The following is an 11,770-nucleotide window of genomic DNA, read 5'->3' as shown; positions in this document are numbered from 1 at the left end:
TTGAAATGGCCGGTTGCCATCTTTTATTATTCCTTTTTATTTTATATTCTCTCCGCTCGTCACTCTGGGACTCTCAATTATATGTTTTCTTGGAAGTTATCATCTCGCTATCATTATGTATTCGGTACTTTCTTGATGCTGTGTGCACAATCATCAATCATGTTTGTCTGGCACTTTCGGACTTCTGCTGCAAGAGGATAAAGAACCTTCTTTTCTCAAAAACATAATGCGAAGAATAGCATGGTCTGTATAGAGGACAAGAGCATACTTCAAAATCATAACGAAATCTCGTTGAAAGCAAAACATCGTGGCAAATCAGGAACATCAATAAGCATAAATGAAGGAGATTTGATAAATAAATAAAGATATTAGGATCACTGGACCATGGATTGCGTTGGTGTGCGAGGTCCAAACAGTCCTCGCGGCGGTTCTGGAGGAGCCAATACTGTGATGGGTGGAGCAGGTGGGGGAGTATATTCAATATTCGGATCGGCTGCATGGAGGAGATGAGTGAAACAATTCAGGGAAGAGTGAATGTTGCAAGTACTTACGGTTCCACGTCGCCCATGAGCCCGCATATAGTCGTGAATCTTGCGGCATTTCTGGCTGGGGGACTGTGGCCGGCGGAGGCACAGTTTCAGACCTTCTGCGTCCCCTTCGAGCGCTTCGTTGAGTAACATTCCTCCATGCAGTACGAGCAGGTTCGGGCGGTGGCAGAACTTCCGGCTGAGGCACCTCCGCCGGTGGAGGTTGAGGTGCGAGAGGGCCCGTTGTCGGTTTCCTGTCCCGATGACTGATGTCAGTATATCCCAATGTGGAAGTAGGCAGCCCGGTAGTCACCATTCAGGATCGAACTCTCCACCCGGACCGTATTTACTACGCATACATAACAGGTAACCCATTTCACTAAATAAGAAAATATCAGATATGATTGGTTGAATAAACACAAGAGACACATACTGCTGCAAATTCCGTCTCTCTTCGCGAAGCTTGCCAACTTCAGCCAGGAGCATGCGAACTTCGGCGGCGAGCGATTTGCTAAATTCATCCAAGTACTGAGCAACAATAAGTACAAGTGATCCCCTTGACCAAAAAAATACGTACTCCTCGAACATTGAAAGGAACTTGTTCTTGGGCCGTCGCTCGGATTGTGGCCAAGAGTTCGTCATGTTGGTTCTTCATGTCCTCCGTACATGCTAGAATCGAAAGATGTTTGAGCACAAAATACGTATGATGTTGAGGAACGAGTGACTCACTCTCATGGAAAGTTTCGAGCATCTCGCGCAGTTGGCCGTTCTGGGTGCGTAGCTCCTCAAGGACGACTTCGATGCCTTACGAATCTGTCAGCAACCTGAACTCGAAGACCTCTATTAGAATCTGGCTTACCTGGCTTTTGGGCAGCCTGTTCTCTTTCGTCCGTTTGTCGGATCTTCTCCGCTTCCCGGTCCGCAATGATGCTAGCTACCATTTCATGCAATTGGCGAAGCTGGTCGTCTTTTTCTTCTCTCCTGGCCAGTTTCTCCCGATGCCTTTCATCCATTAACTCCCTCTTCCTCGACATCTCATCTCTCTGGTCTTGCACCAGATTAGTGATATCACCGAGCTGAGACCTCACAGCTTCGTCACGCTCGAGTGTTTCATGCCGTTCCTGCTCCCGTCTCGCTGCATCTTCTGAAATCCGCAATTGGCGTTCGCTATCGAGATCAGCACGAACTTTCGCCAGCTCTTGCTCAAGCTCCTGAATGCGTATGACGCGCTGCTGGTCCAAATTTTGGCGCTCAAGAGCAGCTTCTTGAAGAGCCGCCATCCGTTCAGCGTCGGCAGCTTCACGAGCTCTCCTCATTTCCTCTCGCTCTTCATTGACGATATCCCTGATCTCGTCGGCATGCCGAAGGGCAGCATCCTGCGACGCACGAATGGATTCATGAATGGATTCGACATCAGCGCCCTGTGCAGGTCCTGGGATGGGGAGTGGAGGGGCCTCCGCTAAATCGTCTGGTGCGATCTCAGGTGGCTCTGGCTCTGGCTCTGGCTCTGGCTCTGGCTCCGGCCCTGAAATCACTTCGACAGATTCTGGAATACCGGGTAGTGCAGCACTCGGAAGAGCGCCTGCGAGGCGCTCTTGGAGTCGTCTCCAAAGTTCTTCTTGTCGTTCCGCAGCTTCGGCGTTCCGTCTCTGCTCGGCCTCTTGGAACAGACGGTCCCTTTCTTCCTCTGCTTGAAGGACATGTTCAACTCGGCCTTCAATTTCTCCGAAGCGTTCATGCATCGCCCTCGCGTGATCTTCATATCCTAAGTCACCAGGTCCTGAAGGAACGGCATGCACTACTGGGCTATGCTCGATGGGGACAGGATGTTCTGCAGGCTCTTCAGAATATATGGTCTCGGGTGGAACTACAGATCGCCCTGGTCTTGTTCGCCCTGATGCCTGCGACGGAACAATGGGTATGAACGGTTCGTCTGGATGTGATGCAGCAAGTTGCCGTCGAAATTCTTCTTCAGTTATACCAGGTTCCTCTTCGCGCTCGAATTCCGAACCAGTGGGGTGATATGTGGCTAGAGGGTTTTAATTCATTAATACATAAGACTGTGAATCAAAGATGCATGGCCATCACTCACGCGAAGGCACTCTATGAGCTGGGGCTCGTGAATCAGTCCTGGGGCGTCCTACTGGCGAGCCAAATCTCTCCGGAGAACCCGTTCTATGCGTATGAACTACGTGTGGAATTCCTGGGTCCGATTCTTGAACATGAATAGGCTCGGGATGCTCCACCTCGATAACAGTAGGAGCGCGTACATCTCGCTCACTACCACCCGGGCGACTGATTCCGTGTGATGGAGCCCGTCTATGAGATGGCACATGCATGGGCAATGGAGAGTGAGGTTCAGTGAACTCCTCGACATGAGGAACTATATGAGACGGTACATGGCTAGGTGCGTCATGTCGAGAATCATACTGTGAAGGATGTTGAGGATATGCACGGCCCTCATACCCAGGACTGTGAGAACGTGAGCGATCAGGACTAGGAGCAGTTCGATGACGCCCACGACTATCTCGTGGGTCTTCAGGGGAGCGCCTGCGACCATGATCATCATCAGGTGACCGTGGATAGCCGCGGCTTCCGCGTCTATGACGGCGACGCTCATCGGGTGATCGCGAATAGCTGCGGGCTCTGTGACGACGACGAGAACGACGATCCCTGGAGCGTGACCTTGATCGCGTCCGGCGGTCGTAGCGAGAGCGATGGCGAGAACGCGACCTGTCCGAGGCTGGGGAACTACTCCTCGATCGTCCATGACGGCGGCGGGTTTCCACATGGCTGGTGGTCATAGGCACAGTAGGGTAACCCGGAAGCATCGGCCCAGTAGCTGGAATGCCAGGTTGAATTGTAATCAAGCCTGGCTGTGGCGTTGGTGAATGGGGGGATGAACGACGGGATGAATGGCGGAATAAGCTTGGTAGACGTGTATGACGATCGTCGTGTGGAGAAGGAACCATGACTGTGATCGGCGATGGAGAACCATACGGCTGGGTAGGGGCCATCACAACAGAGGCGTGCCTACTAGAACTTCGGGAGCTAGGACGAACCTCTACCACAGTAGGCTGAGGCATCCCAGGCCCGAAACTACCTGGCTCGACTCCGCCTGGCACGAAACCACCCGGTCCGTACGGCCCCATGCCCCCCATGGACGGAGGTTGGATAATAATCGGCTGTGGAGGTTGAAACCCCGGAGCGGGGCCGGGACTAGGTTGCGGTGCTGGCTGCTGCTCGATGACAATAGTAGGTGCAGGTTGGGAGACATCAGGATGCCGAGGTGAGCCGACACGAGGTTCTGTGGGAGAGACTGGTTGATACGAAGGAACAGCTTGCGGTATAACAGAAGGCACTTGTATGATCGTGTGTCCTGGCGGGATAGTTACAGGTGACGGGGAGGAAATGGGTGGCCTAGCAGAGCGAGGTGAACTAGGACCGGAGCTGCTTCCGCTGAACCGTGGTGAAGATTCTCGCCGGGGAGGCTGCTGCTGGATAATAACGGAACCACCGGGAGCCGGAACATATGTCATGCGTTCCGGGGAATGCTCCGATGATGAGGGCGCGGATGTTAGAGAGGGCGGGATGAAGATATCATCATCATCTCGAGGAGCAGGTGGCTCATATACACCTGTGGGTGGCCGCTGATAGTATGGACTAAAATCTGGAATTACGGGCTGCCCTGGCATGGGAAGTGGAGGAGACGGAATGACCGGCGATTCATCAGGTGTAGGAGTCCGCTGGTCTGGTATGACTGGTGGGACAACGAGAGTCGGCTGTTGTCCGGGTTGCATGATGAATGGAGGAGGGGGATAAGCTCCCTGGCCAGGTCCAGGTATGTATTGCCCTCCTGGTCCAGGTATGTATTGCCCTCCAGGAGGAACACCAGTGCTTGGAGCCCCTTGTGGGACTACTGGGGGGGGTGGCGCTCCGGGTCCAGGCATCACGAAACCACCAGGTGGGACTCCGCCGACTGACGGCTGTCCACCGACTGGCGGTTGGCCAACAACCACTTTGTAAAGACAGTCAAAATGTCAGTAATAGATGAGCTGAAAACATCGCATTATTAACCTTGAGGTCGCAGCGCTGCACCAAAGCGATCCAAATCGTCTCTCAGTTGATCGACCCGAGCCGAGACCCCACGCAGTTCTGCTTGACGATCATGAACGTCTCTTCCTAGCCAGTCATTCAGAGACGTCATGTATCTCATCAGTTCTCGTTGTTGATCCAAAGACGCGAGGTGCATGTGCCGATTGTCCTAGTAAATGAAGCACTTGGTTAGGAAGGACTCGATACTGTCAGACAATGTTGATGGATGCTGACTCTAAGGACAGACATCATGTCGTTGAAGATCGGCGGCAATTGTAGTAGGGTCTGAAACTGTAGTCAGTGAAAGAAGAAGATTTCAACGAACAGAGGAATATTCTCACAGGGCCGGGTGGCATAGGCATGAATGGAGGCGGTACAGGGGGAACGCCCGTATGGTCAGCAGCCGCTTGAGGTACTGCCACGGATGGCCCTTCTGTCGCCTATAGAGCATGGGCTTAGCGACTGTATAGCAGAAAAGATGGTGAACAACGCACTGGTTGATCTTGCATAACGGCGGGGGCCGACGGTGCTCGGCCAGGTTCATGCAAATCTGAGGGCTGTCGAATAGATCAGGCATGACCATCTAAAGATACGGTCAAGGGACTTACTATGACAGGTCCAGCGGGGGGGCGCGGTGGGCGGGTTGCATCATAAAATCCATCGCCAGAGCGACCTTGTTGCTGTCGTTGCTCCCTGACACGCCTATCAAAGTCCGTTTCCGGTTCTGTAAATCGAGCGGGAGTAAAAGCCGGTGTAGGAGGTAAGGACTCCCGGATAGGAGCAAGAGGAGCACTCCTGAGAGGACGCCTCGCGCGCGGGATATTCCGCCCTTGCCGCACAAAAATAACCGGTTCTTCTCGAACAGGAACAGTGTTGGGGCGAGGAGGTAAGTCCATCTGTACTGTCGGGCTGACACTCCTGGGCCGAGCTGCACGCAGATCTGGGCGGAACACCAACGGGACAAGCGAAGGAGGGGGTTGTGCAGTAGGCGCAGTAGGTTGAGGAGCCGGCCTGAGCAAATCAGCCATTAGTGCGTCCAGAGAGCTCTGGGGACGCAATGGTGTCGGGGCGAACATTGCCGTGGACTCGCGTTGCCTGTCAAATCTATGCAACAACTGATCAATTGTAGATGCATCCGATTCAGAATCGGAGGCATCGACGCGTGGCAGTTGAGGCTGTGGATAGACCCGAGATTCAGAAGTCATGCGCTGCAGGATGTCTTCAATTCGTTGTAGTCTGTTGAGAAGTTCTTCATTGTCCTGGGCTGCTGGTCGCCTTCGTCGCAGCTCATCCAGCATATGGTTCGTGGACACCTGACCTTCCCAAAGACCAACGGCTTGGTCTTTCAGAGCATTCAGAAGACTATGAAGACCGTCCAAGTCGTCACGATCGACTACTTGAGGACGTGCAGTGCTACTTGAAGATGACGAGGGTGTAGGCGATGACGGGGGTGATATGGTAGGCTGTTCAGATGACGAGGTTTTGGATAGATAAAGGCCAGACGTCGGATCGGATTCGGAAATCACCGATGAGGGCAATCCCACAGACGAAGACGAAGGAGTGCTCGGAGGGGATGAAGAAGACGAAGAAGACGGAGAGCCTGGTCGTATCTCATACGGCCCAGACTCCATGAGGCTGAACTCATCGGAATGATGGGAGGACAAGAAAGACATGCTAGATGACAAAGAACTTGGCGACGCCATACGAAAAGGTGGAGGGGTCAAAGGGATGGGCACAAGACGAGGGCTAGGTACAGGCATGACACGAGGAGTCGGGCGAGGGGTCGGACGAGGGGTCGGACGAGGAGATGCATGCACGGAGGGAGTTTCAACTGCTGAACGAGGGCCTACGGGTACAGAGAGCGGAAGACGGCGACTGAGTGGAGTAGGAGGAACAGTTGAAATGACGCTACTTCCCCCGACCGAGCGGTCTTTGCGAGGACTGATTGGAGTAGGAGGAACAGTCGAAATGACGCTACTTCCCCCGACTGAGCGGTCTTTGTGAGGAACTGGCGGCGGCATCTCAGGAACTTCTCTAGAATGTAGATAATCTTGAAGGTCCGCAATTTCCCTTTCGATTGCGCGCATATGGTCATGAAGGCCTTCGTTTGCGCTATCGCGGTTCCCTTCGAGTTCGTGAAGATATTGAAGGAGGCGATTGACATCATGCGTCAATATCTCCCTCGGCCCCTCAGTTGCGACTGTGTCCAACATTGAATGAATCGAAGGGATATCCGTGTGTGGCGTGCTCATGCTCACGCTCATCGAGACAGATGGGATAGACACAGATGGGGAGCTTGGTAGAGGTATTCCGGCAGGGGAGAGCTACAATGTTGGATCAATTTCAGATGTGGTGAAGATGACATAGGAGAGACTTACTGATCTCAATGTCGATGACCTATGTGTAGACAAGAGAGATGGTTCCGTCGACGGCACCTCCAGAGGAAAATCCATGAGCGAATAGGTATCAAAAACGGAAGACCGCATGCCGATGCTAGAAACCGTAGACACACTCGATGGCGTCCTAGTCACGGTCACCGAAGAAACTTCCTGTGATAATGATGGCGTAATGACTGATGTACTCGTTGGCAGTGAGGTCGTCGGCTGGTCAGACGGCGAGGAGGGGGTCATAACGACCGAAGACAACAAAGGCGTAGAGAGAACAGGTATGAGAGGAGAAGGAGTGGGAGATATAACGCGCAAAAGAGACGGAGCGGGAGAAGATGTAACAAGAGATAACGCAGGGGAGGGCGCAGGGGGCGCAGGGGGCGCAGGAAGTAATTCAGAAGGGACAGGAGTCACTAAGGAAGACGAAGACGAAGAAGACGAAGAGGGCGTCACAGACGAGGAGGGTGTAGAAACAGACTCAGTAATGGTGCTCAACCTTCTGATGTCTTGTGAAGACACCACTGACGCTGTCGGCCATAAAACAGATGTCTCGAAGGATAGATCTGGCCCTTCTGGGGGTGCAACCGATTGGACGGAGGGGGACGCTCGCAGCATCGACGATTCAAATGAAATATCTGTTTCTGGCGGCCATTCAGATTCACGGATGGAGGGGCTCGGAGGCACTAACGGAGGCGGTATGACCAAACTAATAGGCTGAGGTGGAGTGGGCGATACAGAAGACTCGGTGACAGACGAAAGCAACGAGGTCGTAGGGAAAGATTCCGGAGGTTCGCTGAGGGGAGGTTGCCCTTGAGTCGGGCTGAGCATGCTGTCGCTCAGCGACTGCAAAGTCGAGGGCGTTGGGACGGTGGGTTCCAACTCTAGCGCTGATAGCCCGACACTCGATAGTAAGGAAGGGCTATAGAGCGATGCAGGCAGTGGGACATCTTCGGGTCGCAGTTTCTCCTCATCCTGATATGAAAGGAGAGACGGAATCGTTGGAGTCACTGACGGGCCGAACACGCTCCGCTCCTGCTCCTGCTCCTCTTCTAGTTCTGGCCCGAAGTCTTCCTCTTCCTCTTCCTCTTCCAACTGCAGGCTCTCCTCCTGTAGTTCCTCTTCGACTTCCTTTGTCAAGTCAAGATCTAGATAGCTCAACTCTGATGGCTCTTTGCCGATGCTGAAGTCCTTCTCTGCTGGTTCGACATCGGACAACTCTTTGGGAAGGGGTTCTGGCACAGCTGCCTGACACCTGCACACTGCCGTCTCATACTCGGTGGACGCATCCGAGGGACAAAGCTCCGCCGTGCTATAGGCCGTAGAGCGCTCGCTACCACACTTCGGGCACGTCACGTACTCCGAAGACTGGTCCGACTTGCAGACTTCTGCTGTGCTGAATTCGGTTGAGGCGTCCTCGGTGATGGACTTTGCAGCGGTCTCATACTCCGTGTCATGCTCTGACGCCGTCTCGTACTCGGAAGGTATCGTTGGGATATCGGAAACAGACCTGATGGAGGGTGATATCGCAGTGTCATATGCGGTTGACGGATCCGAGTCATTTGGCTCTTCGTCCCGGGGTGTCTCAGTAGAAGGGAACGGAGTGCTCGTCCCAGATCTCGTCCAGCTTTCTCTAGTATAAGTTTCCAACGTGCTCAGGCCATTGTCCCGAGAGGAGTATCCATCACTGTACAATCGCGTCGGGGTATAACTGGAGTTCTCCTTGTCAGAAGACTCCTCCGATGGGTACGAAGATGAGAAAGTCAAAGATGTCGCCCGACTCCGTCTTTTCACCACCCTAGACCGACTGAGCCCAGTACGAGAAGGCGAGGTCGGTATGAAAGATGAATTGGCAGTCCCGGTATGAGAGTCACCCAGATGTGAAGCAGATGCAGTGCCCCGGTAGGATAAGGTCGACGGCACGATGTGAGTCCCAGACGCTGAGGTCAAACCGAACAATACATCGTCACTCATAATCCCGGTTTCCTCAGTTGTAGACCTAAGATGGGCAGAAGACGAAAGCGGCGAAGTGGGAGGAAGAGATGACAACGAATAAAAGCTGGATGGATTTGAGTGTGCAGCACCGCTAGCGGAGAAGAAGGCATCATCGGATACGGACGCAGATATTTCGGAGGAAGGGCCGCGAGTGCGCGGCCTGTCTCCGCTTCTGCCAACACTGGGGGGCGGTGTGATAAACACATCCCGTCCCAGCCGTGGCCCACTCGACACTGTCACAGGAGAACCATCGCCAACCACCCTACCACCGACGAGGTCGAGACCAAATCCGAGACCTGGACGCCCGTCTCTTGCTCGTCGTACAGCGGAGGCGAACTCTTCGTCTAAGTCAGTCATTGAGGTCGTCCGCCGCAAAGAACTGCTTCGACTGGGCGCGATGACACGAGGATCGCCAGGGTAAAGGTAGCTTTGATTGGATACCGCTGCATCATCCGTAGCGCGACCGTTGCGAGATAGAAGCGAAGGAGCGCGCGACAAACTGGCAACCGAGCTAGAGCCGGACATCGAATGGAAATCCGAAAGGTCGGGGATAGAGTCAACAGGTGGAACGAATGTCGTGGAAGCTGATCCCGAGCCAGAGTGAGTGCTGCTTGTGATTGATCTCATAGTGCGAATAGAGCCAGTAGGGGAGTGGGTTTCAGAGCGATCTGGAATGGTCACAGAACGATCAAGAGCCTCCCTGTGATAGGATGTTCATCAGAGGATAGTTTCATGAGAAAAAAGAGAAGTGCCTACCAGATCGCACTGACCCATCGTACGCGTTCTCTCGCCGATTCAGCACCCAGCCTCTCAACGCCATCGCCGTACAATAATTGGAATGGGCAAAGCATCTCCATCAAGCCCATCTCTCCCAGTTGCCCACCTCCATCCGCTTCAGCATCCGCGCTCTGCATGCGAGCCGCAATGGTCCCAACATCGTCTTGGGCCGTCGGATGCGTAGGAGATGGGACAGAGCGAACTTCCGTGCAGTTGAGCAAGTCGAGGGTAACGATTCCTCTTCCTCCCCCTTGAGCGATCCACGACAGGAGAAGCATATGCGGATACAATAATGCTTGACATCTCTGCCATCGGTAAGGCGGGGGGGCATGGACGTTCAGATACCATAGAAGACCGATGCGAGTAGGCTGTGAGGAACAGAGTATCAGGTGTCAGAAATGAACGAATTGCAAGGATGAACGGAATCATCAGAAGAGATAAGATAAGATAAAATCAAGTTGTGCCTGAAGTGGTAAATCTCGATTTGAAACTTACCTCTTGGTTGGCTCTCGCAATCGTGCCCAGCTCTGCCAAATCGAAAGGCGGAGGGATGACACTTGAGCTCAATGAAATAGTCCCGGAGCGTGGAGTGCCCGGTGCAGCGGCCTGTCTGTTTTCGTAGGCGGAGTGATCACTCCTGTTCGTAGGAGCGCTGCTGTCGTCCTCCGTCACATTCCTATCCCTTAATCTCATCAAACCCCTCTCAGCACGCCTCCTCAAACTGAAGAAACCTTCGCCTGGTGGCGACGCCGGGCTCGCCGATGAGGGGACGGAACCTGGCCCAGAACGACCAGACTTGCCGAGAGAGGGAGTGCGCTCTTTCCAGGCAGCAACGATGTTCCGGACAGAAGTCAGAGGGGAGCGGGGGGACGTCTGGGGTCTGCGGAGGGACGACGCCGTGGGAGTTCCAGTGAAAGTGTTAGTATTTGAGGTATGAGATGTCGTAAATGAATTCGTGTTGATACCAGATCCAGTATATGTGCTTCCGCTCGCGGTTGCACCTGCTTGGACCGGTGTCGAAGATGTGTAATTGGTAGTCGTCCTACTTTTCGTCGGCGAGGGCGGGCGAGAGCTATATACGCTGCCGTACCCGTAGCTGGCCGTGCCGGTAAACGTACCAAACGTTGGCATCGATTGGCTGTTCGTGTAACTGTTCGTGTAGGGGCTCGGGGACCTTGGGCCAGATGGTGCAGAAAGCGTCCTACTGTGCCCAAAAGATACTGACGAGCTGCTGTCGACCGTAGATGTCTTATCCTCAAAAAATGCAATCAGGTCACCTGCACGGCGGCTTGGAGGTGCGAGGCGGTCCGGCAGCGCAGGCTCGGTGACGCCTCGACCATGACTAGGCATGGGACGTGCACCACCTAGATTGCCTGAGTTTGGACGAGATCCAATGCCAGAGAGATTGTGAGATGTTGGACGAGACGAAATGTTTTCGGTACGTTCGGTGATAGTGCTGAGTATGCGACCATCGCGAATTGTGTTCGTGAAGGGAATAAAACTGGAATTGGTTGTCGTGAAAGTTGGAGAGGTGCCGGAGCCGGAGAAGTAAGAGGACGGCGTGACCGAAGAGCCTCTCGACCATTGCGTCAGCGCATCCTCAGCATTGTTGAGCTCGGTGTCCATGACACTTAAAGCAGCTTCCACCTCTCGATCGTCATCGATGGAATTGTCGTCAGAATACGTATAGGTGTCGGAGTGGGAATATCTGTTTGTCGAGGGGGGTGGTGAAACGACGATGCGACGCATCTGACGTCCAGAGGAAACATCGCTGTCGTCTGAGGATGGTGTAGGGGTCCCTGTATATGACTGCATTAGGGATGGAAACGAATGCTGTCAAGGCAAACGCACCTGAACGAGACGTGTAAGAGTATCTTGAAGGAGACAGCGGAGTTTCCACTGTCGAGAATGTTGCCGTCCCGAATAAAGGTGAGCGAGGGCCTATCCTCGAAGGGTCTGACGATGAGTAGCTCATGGTATCTGGTGAAAAGT

The 11,770-nt window shown here is 53.6% G+C and overlaps 1 protein-coding gene across 1 annotated transcript; it reads right to left on the bottom strand.

Moving 5' to 3' along the window:
* Positions 1–193: 193 nt before the first annotated feature.
* Positions 194–11,753, bottom strand: HETIRDRAFT_436220 (uncharacterized protein; the record flags this gene model as incomplete). Its single annotated transcript, XM_009552518.1, has 17 exons — positions 194–493; positions 552–781; positions 841–906; positions 961–1,055; positions 1,105–1,196; positions 1,257–1,331; positions 1,387–2,556; positions 2,620–4,545; positions 4,605–4,791; positions 4,857–4,907; positions 4,964–5,062; positions 5,117–5,179; positions 5,231–6,946; positions 7,001–9,701; positions 9,758–10,146; positions 10,274–11,577; positions 11,630–11,753. 17 exons carry the CDS (start codon positions 11,751–11,753, stop codon positions 375–377), a joined length of 10,407 nt encoding a protein of 3,468 aa, XP_009550813.1. The 3' UTR covers positions 194–374.
* Positions 11,754–11,770: the final 17 nt, after the last annotated feature.

This window comes from Heterobasidion irregulare (genome assembly GCF_000320585.1).
Source record: "Heterobasidion irregulare TC 32-1 unplaced genomic scaffold scaffold_10, whole genome shotgun sequence".
Lineage (NCBI taxonomy): Eukaryota > Fungi > Basidiomycota > Agaricomycetes > Russulales > Bondarzewiaceae > Heterobasidion > Heterobasidion irregulare.
Note: the sequence above shows the minus strand (reverse complement) of the source record. Positions and strands in the feature narration are given on the sequence as shown.